This window comes from Trachemys scripta, chromosome 3 (genome assembly GCF_013100865.1).
Source record: "Trachemys scripta elegans isolate TJP31775 chromosome 3, CAS_Tse_1.0, whole genome shotgun sequence".
In the NCBI taxonomy this organism is placed as follows: domain Eukaryota; kingdom Metazoa; phylum Chordata; order Testudines; family Emydidae; genus Trachemys; species Trachemys scripta.
Genome location: NC_048300.1, coordinates 137,002,555 through 137,020,314, shown reverse-complemented (window position 1 = coordinate 137,020,314; position 17,760 = coordinate 137,002,555). Strand labels below are relative to the sequence as shown.

General features: G+C 40.1%; 1 protein-coding gene across 5 annotated transcripts in view; it reads right to left on the bottom strand.

Moving 5' to 3' along the window:
• RNGTT (RNA guanylyltransferase and 5'-phosphatase) overlaps positions 1–17,760 on the bottom strand; it is a 412,738-nt gene that overhangs the window by 347,073 nt on the left and 47,905 nt on the right. For all 5 annotated transcript variants that reach the window (XM_034766053.1, XM_034766055.1, XM_034766058.1 and 2 more), the window contains exon 6: positions 9,443–9,698. In XM_034766053.1, the coding sequence (XP_034621944.1) occupies positions 9,443–9,698 (256 nt within the window). The remainder of the gene's footprint in view (positions 1–9,442; positions 9,699–17,760) is intronic.

Here is a 17,760-nt window from a genome sequence, read left to right as displayed (position 1 = left end):
CCTCCATATGTTGGGAAGGGTAAATTATTTTTTTAGAAAAGTAAACTACCTCATTAATGAAATTCAAGGTTACATAAAAGTCAGCTTTGTGAAATTGAAAATATACATCCTAGTCGCCTACTTGCCCTGTTTGAAGGCTGGTTTTGTTTGGATTCTTTTGTTAATTGATGTAATATTTTGAGACTTTCTCATCCTGACCTGAAACAATGAGCTCTCTTGCAAAGACACTGTATATTACATATGATTATGGTGCACTAAAAGTGTAAGGGATGGAAACCAGGCAAGAAAAATATCAAGTAAATTCTGAACTACAGAGCTTTGAAAAGACATCTTAACAATAATTCTTAAAAATATAAGTTCAATACCTCATCAGTTAAGCGCTGATTTGTACTTTAACAGTATTTACTATATTTATAAAACTTCAAGAGATGGGGTTCTCTCATTCTCGTAGGATTTATGAGATGCCTAAAAAATGAATTTTGTGAACAGAATATAAATTAATTCTTCTTTTAAAGGAACGTTGGCTTATAAAAGTAGTTAACTATACATTAAATGAAGGAATCCTAAGGGAACCAGGGTTTGAAATAGGCAATGATATTTTTTCATGTTTAAAAAACCAATTTGTTTTAAAGAGTTTGATCTTAACTAATATTGAATGTAAATTGTAAAAAAAAAAAAAAAAAAAAAAAAAAATTTAGAAGAAAAGCAATTGTATACAGCGTATACTCAGCCTAACCCACAATTCAAAAAAAAAAATATATATATATGGCTGTTAAAAAAATATTCTGACAGAATTATAATTGAGCAAACATGTGGTCTGAGGGGGACAGAATTTTTTTATACCAAAAAAAGTCCAAAAAGTAATTTTCTCCTAATATGATATTACGGTTCACATTTCAATCAGCCTGGATAGTGAAACCAGATATTTCACAGTATGTTTGCTTTCTGACTTTGTGTAACAAACTCAATAGAGAGGAATGTTTAAATTTTAAAAAAGTTTCCATTAATTTTAGAAACTTTTATTAAGTTAACTTCAAATTTTATTTAAAAATGTAAGTCTAAAATTACATGACTGATAAATTTCCTGTTTTAATTTTTTTTTAAAGTTTTAAAATTGTTGAAACATCCCATTTCACCATTTTTAAACAAATATTTTTCTTTTTTAGTTGAACAACTTTTTGTTGGAAATTAAGGTTAATTTATCGTGAAATATAAGAACAGTGAAAAATCAAAACTAAAAGTTTCAGTTGACCTGATTCCAAAATTTTCAGCTTTTTGGTTAGTTAAAATTTGAAATTTCAGCTTTTAATCCCAATTTGGGATGGAGAAATTTTTCAAAATGACAAAAATTCTCATGACACAAGATATATGTTTCCTGCCCAGCTCTAATCAGAAGTTTCCACTTCTCACCTACCGTTCCTAACAATATGTGACAGTCATGTGCTCTATACTTTCAGGAATTGTTCCAAATAGGCAGAAGATCCATTCCTGGCAAATCTTAATCTTGTTCCATGAAACAGTCTTTCCATTGTCCCAGCAATTTCTCTGCCCAACAGCTATCTTCACAAAGCTAGAATGGTTGACTTTATTTTTGATAAAACAAATACTTGGAATGGAAGTAACTGGACAGGAGTTTGATAATGACTTTTCAAGCAAAAAGCCTTGGGGAAACATCCAGTAGCTGAATGAGGGATTGAAGGAAATCCACAAGAGCAATGATCTGTGGCCAAAAAATACATGGTAGAATCATTTCCTCCTCCCAGCAGTGCTGTCAGATTGCTTTTATTGTGTTCATAATCCCCCATACAAGATTCCAGGACTTTCTTCATGTCTTTGTGATTATATGTAACCCAAATAAGTATATGCACACAAAAAACGTGAATGCACGGAAGATCTGTGCATACATAACTTTTTTTGTGCATATACTTATTCGGGTTACATATAATCACAAAGACTTGAAGAAAGTCCTGGAATCTTGTATGGGGGATTCCACAGATCTTCCATGCATACTTAGTCTTTCCCCATGTTTTCTGCAGCCAGCAGACTCTTCATCAAAGAGTACAGTTGTGCACAATGCAAAGGTTGTGCATCATTACTCTGTTCCAAGACAAAAAAGGGAAGGAAAGTAAAGCAAGCAAAAGAAAGCACCAGAGCAACAGGAAAACAGGAGAGACAATCATTCAAAAAAAACCCCAAACCCTCACACATGCACACCCCACTGAAGGAGACATAATAAAAAGTTATTGAAAGTGAGTTACTGGAATTTAGAGCTAATATGCTCTTTGATAGCTTAACAGACAATAAAAAAATGAATCCTTGCTAACTAACTTAAATTGAGAGAGAGATTTTAGCAGTTTCCGGTACACCCCAGACATTTCCTTGACACACTGATGTGCATATAACACAACTTTCCTTAAATCCTGGATCAGTGGTTCTCAACCCACAGGCCACTTGTGGCCCAATCAGCACACAGCTGTGGCCCATGTGACATCCTCAGGGCCATACAGGTAGTATATACATTGTGTGCATGAGGCCCACAACAGAGAGCTGCATATGCAGCCCACAATGGTAAATAGGTTGAGAACCACTGTTCTGGAGAAACCATTAACTCCAATCATAGAATCATAGACTTTAAGATCAGAAGGGACCATTATGATTGTCTAGTCTGACCTCCTCCACAACGCAGGCCACAGAAGCTCACCCACCCACTCCTGTATCAAACCCCTAACCTATGTCTGAGCTACTGAAGTCCTCAAATCGTGGTTTAAAAACTTTGACGTGCAGAGAATCCTCCAGCAAGTGACCCGTGCCCCACGCTGCAAAGGAAGGCGAAAAACTCCCAGGGCCTCTGCCAATCTGCCCTGGAGGAAAATTCCTTCCCAACCCCAAATATGGCGATCAGCTAAACCCTGAGCATGTGGACAAGACTCACCAGCCAGGAAAGAATTATCTGTAGTAATTCAGATCCCACTCGATCTAACATCCCATCACAGGCCACTGGACATATTTACTGCTAATAATTAAAGATCAATTAATTGCCAAAATTAGGCTAGCCCATCATACTATCCCCTCCATAAACTTATTAAGCTTAGTCTTGAAACCATATACGTCTTTTGCCTCCGCTGCTCCCCTTGGAAGGCTGTTCCAGAACTTCACTCCTCGGATGGTTAGAAACCTTCGTCTAATTTCATGTCTAAACTTCCTGATGGCCAGTTTATATCCATTTGTTCTTGTGTACACACTGGTACTGATCTTAAACAATTCCTCTCCCTCCCTGGTATTTATCCCTCTGATATATTTATAGAGAGCAATCATACCTCCCCTCAGCCTTCTTTTGGTTAGGCTAAACAAGCTGAGCTCTTTGAGTCTCCTTTCATAAGACAGGTTTTCCATTCCTCGGATCATCCTAGTAGCCCTTCTCTGTACCTGTTACAGTTTGAATTCATCCTTCTTAAACATGGGAAACCAGAACTGCACATAATATTCCAAATGAGGTCTCACCAGTGCCTTGTATAACGGTACTAACACCTCCTTATCTCTATTGGAAATACCTTGCCTGATGCATCCCAAGACCGCATTAGCTTTTTTCACAGACATATCACATTGGCAGCTCATAGTTATCCTGTGATCAAACAATACTCCGAGGTCCTTCTCCTCCTCTGTTACTTCCAACTGATGCATCCCCATCTTATAACAAAAATTCTTGTTTTTAATCTCTAAATGCATGACCTTGCAATTTTCACTATTAAATTTCATACAATTACTATTACTCCAATTTACAAGGTCATCCAGATATTCCTGTAGGATATTCTATCCTGGTCCTTCTCTGTATTGGCAATACCTCCCAGCTTTGTGTCACCCGCAGACTTTATTAGAACATTCCCACTTTTTGTGCCAAGGTCAGTAATAAAAAGATTAAAGAAGATTGGTCCCAAAACCAATCCCCAAGGAACTCCACTAGTAACCTTCCTCCAACCTGACAGTTCACCTTTCAGTACGACCCGTTGTAGTCTCCCCTTTAACCAGTTCCTTATCCACCTTGCAATTTTAATATTGATCCCCATCTTTTCCAATATAGTTAATAATTCCCCGTGTGGAACCGTATCAAATGCATGACTGAAATTGAGGTAAATTAGATCCACTGTGTTTCCTTTGTCTAAAAGATCTGTTACCTTCTCAAAGAAGGATATCAGGTTGGTTTGGCATGATCTACCTTTTGTAAAACCATGTTGTATTTTGTCCCAATTACCATTGATCTCAATGTTCTTAACTACTTTTTTCTTCAAAAATTTTTTCCAAGACCTTGCATGCTACAGATGTCAAACTAACAGGCCTGTAGTTACCCAGATCACTTTTTTCCCCTTTCTTAAAAATAGGAACTATGTTAGCAATTCTCCAGTCATACGTTACAACCCCTGAGTGTTATAGATTCATTAAAAATTCTTGCTAATGGGCTTACATAAGAACGGCCATACCGGGTCAGACCAAAGGTCCATCTAGCCCAGTATCCTGTCTACCGACAGTGACCAATGCCAGGTGCCCCAGAGGGAGTGGACCAACAGGCAATGATCAAGTGATCTCTCTCCTGCCATCTATCTCCATCCTCTGACAAACAGAGGCTAGGGACACCATTCCTTACCCGTCCTGGCTAATAGCCATTAATGGACTTAACCACCATGAATTTATCCAGTTCTCTTTTAAACGCTGTTATAGTCCTAGCCTTCACAACCTCCTCAGGTAAGGAGTTCCACAAGTTGACTGTGCGCTGCGTGAAGAAGAACTTCCTTTTATTTGTTTTAAACCTGCTGCCTATTAATTTCATTTGGTGACCCCTAGTTCTTGTATTATGAGAATAAGTAAATAACTTTTCCTTATCCACTTTCGCCACATCACTCATGATTTTATATACTTCTATCATATCTCCCCTTAGTCTCCTCTTTTCCAAGCTGAAGAGTCCTAGCCTCTTTAATCTCTCCTCATATGGGACCCGTTCCAAACCCCTAATTATTTTAGTTGCCCTTTTCTGAAACTTTTCTAGTGCCAGTATATCGTTTTTTTAGATGAGGAGACCACATCTGTACGCAGTATTCGAGATGTGGGCGTACCATCGATTTATATAAAGGCAATAATATATTCTCAGTCTTATTCTCTATCCCCTTTTTAATGATCCCTAACATCCTGTTTGCTTTTTTGACCGCCTCTGCACACTGCACAGACACCTTCAGAGAACTATCCACGATAACTCCAAGATCTTTTTCCTGACATGTTGTAGCTAAATTAGCCCCCATCATATTGTATGTATAGTTGGGATTATTTTTTCCAATGTGCATTACTTTACATTTATCCACATTAAATTTAATCTGCCATTTTGTTGCCCAATCACTTAGTTTTGTGAGATCTTTTTGAAGTTCATCACAATCTGCTTCGGTCTTAACTATCTTGAGCAGTTTAGTATCATCTGCAAACTTTGCCACCTCACTGTTTACCCCTTTCTCCAGATCATTTATAAATAAGTTGAATAGGATTGGTCCGAGGACTGACCCTTGGGGAACACCACTAGTTACCCCTCTCTATTCTGAGAATTTACCATTAATTCCTACCCTTTGTTCCCAGTGTTTTAACCAGTTCTCAATCCATGAAAGGACCTTCCCTTTTATCCCTTGACAACTTAATTTATGTAAGAGCCTTTGGTGAGGGACCTTGTCAAAGGCTTTCTGGAAATCTAAGTACACTATGTCCACTGGATCCCCCTTGTCCACATGTTTGTTCACCCGTCAAAGAACTCTAATAGATTAGTAAGACACAATTTCCCTATACAGAAACCATGTTGACTATTGCTCAACAGTTTATGTTTTTCTATGTGTCTGACAATTTTATTCTTAACTATTGTTTCGACTAATTTTCCCGGTACCGACGTTAGACTTACCGAGCTGTAATTGCCGGGATCACCTCTAGAGCCCTTTTTAAATATTGGCATTACATTAGCTAACTTCCAATCATTGGGTACAGAAGCCGATTTAAAGAACAGGTTACAAACCTTAATTAATAGTTCTGCAACTTCACATTTGAGTTCTTTCACGTTTGCAATTTCATGTGCCAGTTCCTTTAATATTCTTGGATGAAGATTATCTGGGCCCCCCAATTTAGTCCCATTAAGCTGTTCGAGTTTGGCTTCTGCCTTGGATGTGGTAATATCTACCTCCATATCCTCATTACCATTTGCCATTCTACCATTATCCCTAAGCTCCTCATTAGCCTCATTAAAGACTGAGGCAAAGTATTTGTTTAGATATTGGGCGATGCCTAGATTATCCTTAACCTCCACTCCATCCTCAATGTTTAGTGGTCCCACTTCTTCTTTCTTTGTTTTCTTATTTATATGGCTATAGAACCTTTTACTATTGGTTTTAATTCCCTTTGCAAGGTCCAACTCTACATGCCTTTTAGCCTTTCTCACTTCATCCCTACATGTTCTGACCTCAATAAGGTAGCTTTTCTTGCTGATCCCTCCCATCTTCCATTCCTTGTAGGCTTTCTGTTTTTTCTTAATCACCTCTCCAAGATGCTTGCTCATCCAGCTTGGTCTACAACTCCTGCCTATGATTTTTTTCCCCTTTCTTGGAATGCAGGCTTCTGATAGTTTCTGCAACTTTGACTTGAAGTAATTCCAGGCCTCCTCTGCCTTTAGATCCACAAGTTCTTCAGTCCAATCCACTTCCCTAACTAATTTCCTTAATTTTTTTAAAGTTAGCCCTTTTGAAATCAAAAACCCTAGTCACAGATCTATTTTTGTTTATCCTTCCATTTAGTTTGAACTGAATTAGCTCATGGATCGCTCAAACCAAGGTTATCCCCTACAACCATTTCTTCACTACTCACCAAAACCAAATCTAAAATGGCATCCCCTCTTGTGGGTTCAGCAACTACTTGGTGAAGGAATCCATCAGCTATTGCATCCAGGAAAATCTGAGCCCTATTATTATTATTACTAGCACTTGTCCTACAGTCTATATCTGGGCAGCTAAAGTCTCCCACTTCATTAAAAACATTAAAGAGGTCTCTATCTGTTAGTCTGGGAAACACAAACCAAACTAAAACACCACCACCCACAGCAAAACAACGAGCACCAAAACACTGCCAGAACACCACACTCCCCCTTTACTAGACTGTCTATTCCTCTGCCTGCCTATCAGTCTTCCCCCCAAACTCTCCTTGCAAACTCCCACTCAAACTCCCCGTTTACAGCTCTGTTTGCTGGCGCCTGTGCCACTGCAGCTATCTGTGCTGCTGGCTGGCTATCTTGATAGGACCCCACAGTATTTCTTGTTGAAATCAGATTTCAAATGTCTGTCACTGATGCTTCTGCAATGCTCTGTCATGTTTCTATGAATGCTCAACTGCTGAAGTGCAGCACTCACAGAGTCAAAACCTACTTCTTCCTATAACATCACAGAGACTAGCAACAGCAAACAGGCTCCCTGTAACTGAATAGGTAATGTGAAAGGAGCCCATGCACAGTATTACATTCTAAGTTGCATCTGGGTTTTTCCAGTTATGTCTTATGCTTTGGCATAACTCCCTGCTCAAACATGGTACATTGTAGAATTTTTACATCATGGCATGAGACATTAATTGCAACTCTATTTTTAACATTAGCACTTTATATAATGCCCAAAATGAAGAAAAAATACTTGATATATATGCAAAAGGTATTTACCTGACCATCACTCTTTTTCGGCCCCCTATGTACAAGTCAACCATAAACGGATTGAATCCTTCTCTGATCAGCTATGGGAAAAGTCCAATCAATCAACCAAGCATCATGGGATAGAATTCCCCGGCTCTTCCTCTTCATGCCAAAGTGAGTGCATCCCAAGCTGTAAAATTGAATTATACGAATATGCATATTAACCAAATGATTCTTCCCTCTAAAATTTTCTAAGTCTTAATTGTGTTTTAGTTATTAATATGCTTATTCGTATAATTTAGCTTTCCAGCTCTGAAAGGAGGAAAAGTCAGAGTATCTTCTATCATGATCTTTGTTCAACAGATCAGATTAGTCGTATATTTGAGTGAGAAAGGATGCCATTTGACTGTGGTGACAGAAACCTAGTCTTCACATCCTTTTTGATAACTTGAAGGGAGGGTGGAAATTATCTTGCCATTGCAGCCTGAAGAGAGAAAATTCTCTTGTACATCTTTATATCTCTCAATGGAAGGCTAGTCGAGATCATGGACTATTTCTCTTAAAACACATTGAACATTTATTACTGTAATTTTTAGTGTTTAAGCTATTCTGCTATGCCAGTTGATAGACTACGTTTAAGTCTGTGACAGTGCAACTTTGCTGCTTTGGATCAGATTCTATATTCTTTTCAAGCTAAGCTAGCTCCTTCCCCTCCCTAACTCTGCATCCCAATGCGCAGCTATAATACTTCTATTAGTAATATGAACAGTAATAATGCACTTGTGGCACATTTCATGTGAGAATTTAATTGATTACAAACACCCAAACCTCCTCAGCACCTCAGTGAGATAAGTGAGGTATTATTATGCAGATAAAATTGTACACAACTATGTGGCCAGCAATTTTTTCCATTCAGTTATGGCAACATGTCTTACAAAAAGCTGAAGTTCACTTCATTCAGTGAGAATGAAACCCTTAGTCTTTAGCACAACAAAACCATTTTTCTTCTACTTTAAGTAGGAGAGTTATTTTCTATATCATGTTATTTACAGATATAATAAGTAGTACATTAATAATTATGTATGCCTATCTCACACATCTGAACTAGTCACAGTAATTGATCAAACATATATAACTATAATTACTGTAACTGCTTTAGTCTACTGAGACAATTTCTCACAGCTTTTAAATTGAATTTGCTCTTTTGTTGTTGTTTTCTTTTTCAGTTCACATTATTGTTTGCCAAAATAATTCTCAGAACCTCTACACGGAATGTATGTGAAAATTAAACACTAATTCAAAAACAAAGTTTCAATTTCAACTGCATGGCTGGGTTGAAAAGATCAATAAAAGTTATATACACCTATCAGCAAGGCTTGGCTTGCACCTCTGAAGACTTTAGTCACAAATTTAAAGGACTGTATTGGTCTCCACCCAGTCACAACAAAGCATTTGTTCACATCAGGAAACTCATCAAGCAATCTTGTTAAATTTAATATGACTGACAATCTCTGCTCAGGAAACAACCAGTATTGGAATAGCAGACGTGTTGAAAGTTAAGATCAAAAGCATTATACAAAGAATTAAGAAATCTTACTTTCCACCAACTCATGTTATGCCTGGCTCTAAACAGTGCTATCCATTCCCCACTTACAAGACCTGGTATTTGTGACACACATTATGCAACATTTAGTGAATAAGAGTTCACCAAATTCAGTTTATAAAGTAAAATGTTAAGCTTTCAGATAACATTACCAGTTTTAGGTGTTCTTTTCTCCTTTTGCCAAAAGAGGAACTTGAAGACCCAGGTTCTGATTCTTGACCTCCTGTTTTAACATCCTCTTCCTCCTCCTCCTCTTCATCATCTTCATCAAAGCACCATTCAGGAAGCTCAGGTGGTGGCGGTGCATCATCTACATCTCCGTAACGACGAAATAGTTCTTTTAAATAGTCCCCTTTATAGATACCTGGTGGTCTGGCTTGAGCAAAAGTAGCCACTGCTGCTTCAATACTGGAAAACAGAAATTGAGAGTTGTGTATTTCTGGATGTTAACAAGACATGTCTAATAAATTAATAATGTTCTGTGTGACTTTCAGTTTCCCCTAAAAATTCAAAAAATAAATCACTTCATTGTCAAGAATTCAGAAACTCTTGAAATACTTATTTATCTTGTACAGTAACTGAAGTTCTTCAAGATGCGTGTCCCTATGGGTACTCCATTTCAGGATATGTGCATGCCCATGCACTCTTGATTGGAGATTTTCAGCAGCAGCACCTGCATTCTAGAGATCCTTTTACTCCGATGCAAGGATATTGGGGAAGGGGGGGATGGACCCCCCCCCACTGCTCAGATCCTTCTCAGCCATGAAATCTAGTGAGAAGATTGGAAAGCAGAGGGGAAGGAGGCTGGGTAGTGGAGAAACCATAGGGACACACATCTTGAAGAACTCCAGTTACTGTACAAGGTACATAACTTCTTCTTATTTGAGTAGCATCCCTACAGGTGCTCCCCTTCAGCAGATTTTTGAGTAGTACCTCAATTATGAAGAAGAGTGCCAAGGAGACAGGTTCACTAGAGACCACAGAACAGCAGCACCGAAAGCCATGTCAGCTCTGGAAGCAGACATGAGTACTGGGAAAGCATGTGCCTCAAAGGTCAGGTGGCTGACCTGCGGATGTTTGAGATAGGTATGTTTTTCAGTAGCGCCACAGAGGTGGAATGAGCCAACATCATAGGAAGGGGATGAAACCCCACCCCAGGCTTCATAACAGATTAAGGTGCATCTTGCAACCCATCTGGACAGCCTCCAGGTGGAGATCAGATGTCTTCCTCTTAGTTCTGCGACAGAGATGGAGAGCCTAGGAGAAGCCCTAACGGGCTCAGTCCTATCAAAATAAAAAACAAGAGCTCTTCTCACATCCAGTGTATGTAGTCTCACTTCTTCACTCAGAGAGCAAGGCTTGGGGTAAAACGCCAGCAGGTGAATCTCCTGATTAATGTGGAACTCTGAAGAAACTTTACAGAGGAAGCGCAGGTGTGGATGTAGTGTCATCTTGTCATGATCGAACGCTGTGTACAGTTGGTCAGCCATCACGGTGCTCCTAGCTCCCCTACCTCCCTGGCTGAAATAAGGAACGAGGTCCTGAGGCACAAATTAAGAAAGGGACAAGTCCCCATAGATTCAAATGGAGGCTTCTTCAGTACATTAAGGACAAAATTGTGCTTAGGAGGAAAAAGATTGAATAGTCCCTTAATAAACCTCACAGTGGTTGGGTGCATGAAGACTGAAAATCCCTCAATAGGGGGATGAAACTTAATTGAGCTCAGCAATAATCCCATGGTTTTTAAATTTAGCAGGAAACTGAGAATGTGTGTCAGACAAGACTCAAGAGGAGGTATAGATCGATGGCTGCACCAAAATTGAAAACATTTCCCCGTCTGTAGGTAGTTTTCCACTATTGAGCAGTACCTCCAGAGAGCAATCTTCTTCTATACCAATAAGCCATCTAGTAGCCATGCCTTCAGGTGAAACCCCAAGAGGATGGGGTAGGTTTTGGGTGAGGAGATTTTCAGTCAGGGAGAGGCGGAGAGGCAATTGCTCAGATACGCAAACTAACTCAGGGAACCATGTCTCCCTCAGCTACAACAGTGCTATGAGGATGGCTAATTTCTCCTGTTTCAATCAGGACTTTGACCAAATGGTGTAGCAGTATAAGCATATAGCAATACACAGGGCCACGGGATAACTAAGGCATCTCCCATTGAGTTGCAGCTGTGCCCTGCCCTCAAATAAAATTGTCTGCACTTTGCAGTGGATGGTGTCGCTAAGAAATCTATCTCCAGAATACCCCAGGTAGGACACATTCTTCTGAATACTGCATTGTTCAGTTCCCACTTGTGGAAGAGGCAGAAACGCCTGCTGAGGAAGTCTGTCACTGTCATCTGCAGTCCTAGATGATAAATCACTGAGAACAGTATGTGGAGTGCTATGCACCAATTCCATAGTTTTATTGACTCGGCATACAAGGACTGGGATCTTATTCCTCCTTGCCAACTGATATAATACATAGTTTCTCTTTTGTACATCAGGTAGCCCCTAATGTGGGAAAAGTAGTGCTAGCAAGTTTAACAAACCACTCTGAACTCTAATATGTTGATGTGGATGATTGCCTCCTGTGGGTCCATTTGGCTTGAGCTGTGAAGCGCTGAAAGTGCACACCCCAACCTAGCAGAGAGGTGTCGGTGGTGATGATCCTTGTGGGAGGAGGCTACGAGAATGGAAAACCCACACATGCCTTTTGTGGATCTTTCCACTGATTACAGAATTGAGGGCCCTTTGAAGTACAGACACCCACTTGGTCTGTGTTTGTTGGGGGTGTAAGCAATTCTTGTCCAGGCTTGATGACCCCAGGACTGTAGTCTTCCTAAAGGTGTCACAAACATACCAGCATCCATGTGGCCCAGGAGTTGCAGGCAAGCCCTTGCTATGGTTTGCAAGCTCTGTTATATTGTTGAAATGAATCTGGACATTGTGGCAAACCTGTTATGGTCAAGTATGTTCTGGCAGTGGTAGAGTCCAGAGTGGCCCTACTGAAGTCTACATGTTGTTCAGGTGTGAGTGTAGACTTTTCTAAATTGAGGCAGCAGCCCAGGGAGCAGAACAGGGATAGAGCCTTCCTGGTTGCTGAATATACCTTGAGAAATGAGCGACTTTTCAGAAGCCAATCGTCCAGGTATGGAAAGATGATTATTCCCATCTGCTGGAAATGGGCTGTGATGGTCAAGACGACTTTGGTAAAGACCCTTGGGGCTGTTGAGAGGCCAAAGGGTAGGATACAATATTGGTAGTGACTTCCCAGTCAGTGACCTCCTCAAATCCCTGCCAGCTATAAAACATAGGAAACATCTGTGTATGGGGTGAATTTCATGGCTATATGAAAATAAGCAACCTGAAGGTCGAGGAAGACAAATCAATCACCCAGATTCAGGGAAGGAATTATTGCTGCTAGGATTACCATTCTGAACAGTTGAGAGTGGATGAAGGTGTTCAAAGTCCTGAGGTCCAGCAACAATGTCCACCTAACCCACCCCACCCTTTTTCTTCTTGAGGATCGGGGAAGTACCAGGAAAGAACACTTTCCCAATGAAGTCCAGTGGAACAGGCTTTACCACTATTAGGGTTACAAAAGATTGCACCTACTGTTTCAAGAGACCCTCATAAAGAATGGCCTCTGAAGAGGGATAGGGAGGAGAGTGGTGATGGGACGGCTGGACTGGATGGAATAGCCTGTAGAAATCACATCCAGGATCTATCTGTCCATGATGATGAACTCCCCAAGAAGGTAGAAAATAAGACATAATCCCCATAAGGGTAGAGAGGGGATTGGTGCAGTGTAGGATCGAGACAGGGAGATCGTTCGCAGCCTTCAACCAATGGGGAAAATGGTCATTTGAGGAGGTCACTGACTGGGAAGTCACTGTAGAGGATGGCCCTTTGTTAGTGAATCTGGGCTCCCTCCTGGGAGGTTCAGCCAATCTCATGGGCTAGTAATGAACTGGACAAGAGCGTTGAGCCATCTGCAATCTAATGTATTTTCTTTGTCACAGGTATATAGATGCCCAGAGATCCTTGTCTGGGAGTTTTTAAAAGAATGAAGGGACCCATCTGTGGCACCATTGAACAACTTGTATCCCTCGAAGGAGAGGTCCTTGACTGTGTTTTGTACCTCCCAGGGGAGGCCAGAGGGCTGCAGCCAAGAAGCTCTGACTGCCAGAAGCTGGGACTGGATGACAGAGGATGGATCATTCAACAATTGCCCTGTTTTGTTCATTCCCTCCGAAACATCTGGCCCTGGCCACTATCGGAAGACAGAACATTGGGCTAGATGGACCACAGGTCTGACCCAGAATGGCCATTCTCATGTTCTTAAGTGGAGCACACATAGGGACACCACTTGAAGATTTACTCAATCCATTACCATTTGAAACATGGTGTTAAGAGCATCTTGGTAACTGCTGCTCTTTGTGCAAGAGCCTGCATTATTATATAAGTTTTTCTCATGGACTCTCAGGGATAGATATGCTTAAGGTACTTTTTGGCCCCTTCCAGTGGCTAATAGCTCCCTTTTGGACTCCTAGTTATAGGATACATGTTCACAGCTGTTACAGAAAAGGGAGGGGGAAAATACACATAATTATGGGGGTCAATGGGGAGGAGTCCAGAACAAAGGCTGAATACACTGATAAGCAAACAGAATTAATTTTTATGAATGGTTAAAGAATGTCTCACTTCTCAAAATAGATTTTTCCATTTCTCTGGGAAGAAGCGCCCAAGTCCTTAGAACCAGCCTTTAGTAGTTCCTCTTTGGAGCCACAACTGAACAGTCCATTCCTGTTAATCAAAAAGCTTAAGCACAAGCTTAAATGTAGACATGCTTAACTTCTTTGATGAACTGGAGGCTAGGTCCACAAAATAAGGCAGAGTTCCTAATCCTGACAGGCCATAACAATGTTATTTACCTTACTTAACGGAAAGCACTCATACTATAGTGATGAGCGCAGAATAAGAACCTACATACAATAGAATAAGACCAGTTCAACAATGAAGGCATTATTTCATTTAAGCCTTTTTGGCAGACTTCTCTGACACTTTGGTCTGGGACAGAGGGAGCTGCTACAGGCTGTGGGGCAAAGAACTCTACCAGGCCAGGAATTAATACCCTAATGAGGCAAATAGAAAAAGAAAACACTGAGAAAGCATAAAAGGAGGAAAATTAGATTAAGAAGGAAGAGGTTAAGAAGTTTTTCTGTGCTATGCAGTATGGGAAGGTAGGTTGTCTGAAAAGTGTCTTTTGAAGCTGCCAGGAGACAGAACTAGAGGTTTCTCAGAATAGGTGGAAGCAAGCCCTTCCCTAGAGCTGGTAAGTCTAGTTCTGTCTTCAGGAGAAGAGGAAAAATCATTATCTGGAATAGCAAGCCTGGACGGTGGCCAGAAGCTGGCACAATGGGCAAAAGAGAAGAACCTAGATAGTTAAGTTAGAGAGAAAAAGGATGTGAAAAAGATCTTAAAACTCATTTTGTTCTTTTTACAAGACAAATTAGAATTATCTTGGTAATGTCTCTAAATTGCTTCACAAATCCTTTTATTAATGTCCCAGAGACAAGAGGCAACTTGGGAGAAGGAGGGAAAAGGGAAGAGAGATGGGCCCCCATTCCAAATGCTTAAGAATTCCAATCATCCTCTAGAACAGTGGTTCCCAAACTTTAACAACCTGCGAAGCCCTTTCACTAAAATGTCAAGTCTAGTGAACCCCCTCCTAAAAATGAATATTTCCAGGGATTTTTCCCTTACCTCAGCATAAATTATAAAAGCAGTGATCTTGAAATATAAAATTTATTTTTATGACATGCTTATTACACATGATTTATTAATTATTATTTATCATTACAGTATTTTTATTACATTATGAAAATGGCAACACTCTTCCAAGATCTCACTTTTGTAGCTTGTATCCCTTTTGATTAAGCCTGTTATAAGACAAGGCTCCTATCAGAGGAGCTAGTAGAAAAAAGGGGTGCAGGAGCAAAACCCCCACACCCGCTGTGGCTTGGGGAGGGCACCGCCGGAAAAGGGGGACCTGCGGGGGCTGCCAGGAAAAAAGGGAGGGACCCACGGGGGCACACCGACGCAGGAGCGGAATGTGACTCTCGTCGACCCCTCCTGTACTGGCGCCTCTGGCTCCTATGTTTCACCAAGGAGCATCAGATGTGAAACAGCATGAAGGTATTTAAGAAGCCAACTCAAAGAGTTCCTCCTACACAAGCATTCAGGTCTTGAGCAGTCCAGGCAAACAATGCACATTGCAACAAAACTTAAACTTGTTCTTCATAATAATTTAAACAACAACACTATGAAGCCTATTTACTTTTAAAAACAGCAAAAACTATCCACCTCCCTTTCTATTTCGAGTCTTGAATTTAAATCTCCTCCATGTGATAGATATGCTTGCTTTGAACTGCTTAGCTCTTGGAAGTCCCCAAGGCTCTGGGCTGCTGGCCCCGTGGTCCCTATGGACAGCTCTGTCCACCAGGAGGGAATTTTTTCCCCAAGAACCCCCTGTAACATTTCGTGAATCCCCTGTAACATTTCATGAAACTGGGGTTCACAAACCCGTTTGGGAACCACTGCTCTAGAAAAGTTTGTCCTTGATGTACTACAAGCAGCTGATTCTCTTGTAAATACATAGTATTGAGAATAGATAGTAACAAAACCTGATATAACAGCTCAGATTTCAGGTACAGAAGACCAGCCTGGTAGGAAAGATAGTTTACATATTCCAGAAATGAAACTGTCTTGGAGAAAAGTGAGTTGCAAAAAGAGCATCACGAAAGGTTTCCAATGACTAGCTCGAGGGCTGTCAGTCTGGATGACCTTTCCTTAAACTAGCTGTATAACACATCTCAGCATTCACAGTGCATCTGCTGCTATCCTACATCATGTGCTTAAGAAGTAAATATGGATGGATTTTCTACAGGGAAAACCTCATTGTTTCATCAGTGAATAGCAATGCCGCTTTACTTGAAATGATAATGCAGCAAACAATTTTTCTTAATATGGTGCGCACACTTACTGTAATTGTAAATTTAAGGCAATTCTTTTAATGTTGCTATTTTTGTTTGTAGCTGTATTTTATCTGCTACATTTGAGAACGTTGGTCCTGTTTCACAAAAGCTGACCGAGAGGAACAAGTTTAATTAACATGATTAACCATTTGCCCCCCCCCCAAAAAAAACACCAAACACACCGCACCCCACACCACCAAGGCTTGATCAATCAATTTAAGGCTTTTCATGCAGAAGCAAGAAAGTATTAAGTAAGGCTGAATAGGAGGTACTATTTCAAATAGACTTAACTCAGAATCTCTATTTGTTTCCAGGAGAAATAACAAAATAAAGACCTACTGTGGTTCAAATTTATTACATGCTGACTTTTTAAAGCATTTAGAGGAATTGAAAGTAACCAACCTATCAGGCATAGGACTCACTAGCACCCTACTAGTAGGATGTTCAGCTTTATATCCACTTCCCAGGTTCAGCTGTGCTTCTAGATTCCTTGGGCCATTGGTGTTCAAAGGACTCATGATAATGCATCTTCTCTCACTGCGTGTCTATCGTACCAGGAAAAATTGGTTCTTCCCAATTCCCAAAAAGGCGGCCATCTTGCCCATATCCCAGCTTCAAGGTAAGCTTTATGCTCAGTCATAAGCAAACAAACAAAAAGTAGCAGCATGGATCCATCCAATGCTGGAAATGGTTCTTCAAATAGAATAGTGGAAAGGGAGATATTGCCAAGATCCTAGGGTTTGTCTACACTTTAAATACTACAGCGACACAGCTGCGGCGCTTCAGTGTAGATACTACCTATGCCAACTGGAGGGGTTCTCCTGTCAGTATATATAATCCACGTCACTGAGAGGTGGTAGCTTGGTCAACGGAAGAACTCTTCCATCAATGTAGTGCTGTCTACACCCATGAGTCGGCTTAATTAGGAGACTCATGACTACAACATAGCTGGGTCAACCTAACTTTTTAGTGTAGCCCATACTCTAGACAGACAGGCTTTGCATCAGGACTAGCTGGATAGGAGAAAATCTTGTGTTTAAATTAGGGCTGTTGATTAATCGCAGTTAACTGATGCAAATTAACGCAAAAAAATTAATCACAATTAATCGCAGTTTAAATCGCACTGTTAAACAATAGAATACCAATTGAAATTTATTAAATATTTTGGATGTTTTTCTACATTTTCATACAGCATTCTGTGTTGTAATTGAAATCAAAGTGTATACTATTTTTATTACAAATAGTTGCACTGTAAAAATTATAAAAAATAGTATTTTTCAATTCACTTCATACAAGTACTGTACTGCAAAGTCTTTGTCATGAAAGTTCATCTTACAAATATAGATTTTATTTTGTTACATACCTGCACTCAAAAACAAAACAATGTAAAACTTCAGAGCCTACAAGTCCACTGAGTCCTACTTCTTGTTCAGCCAATCGCTAAGACAA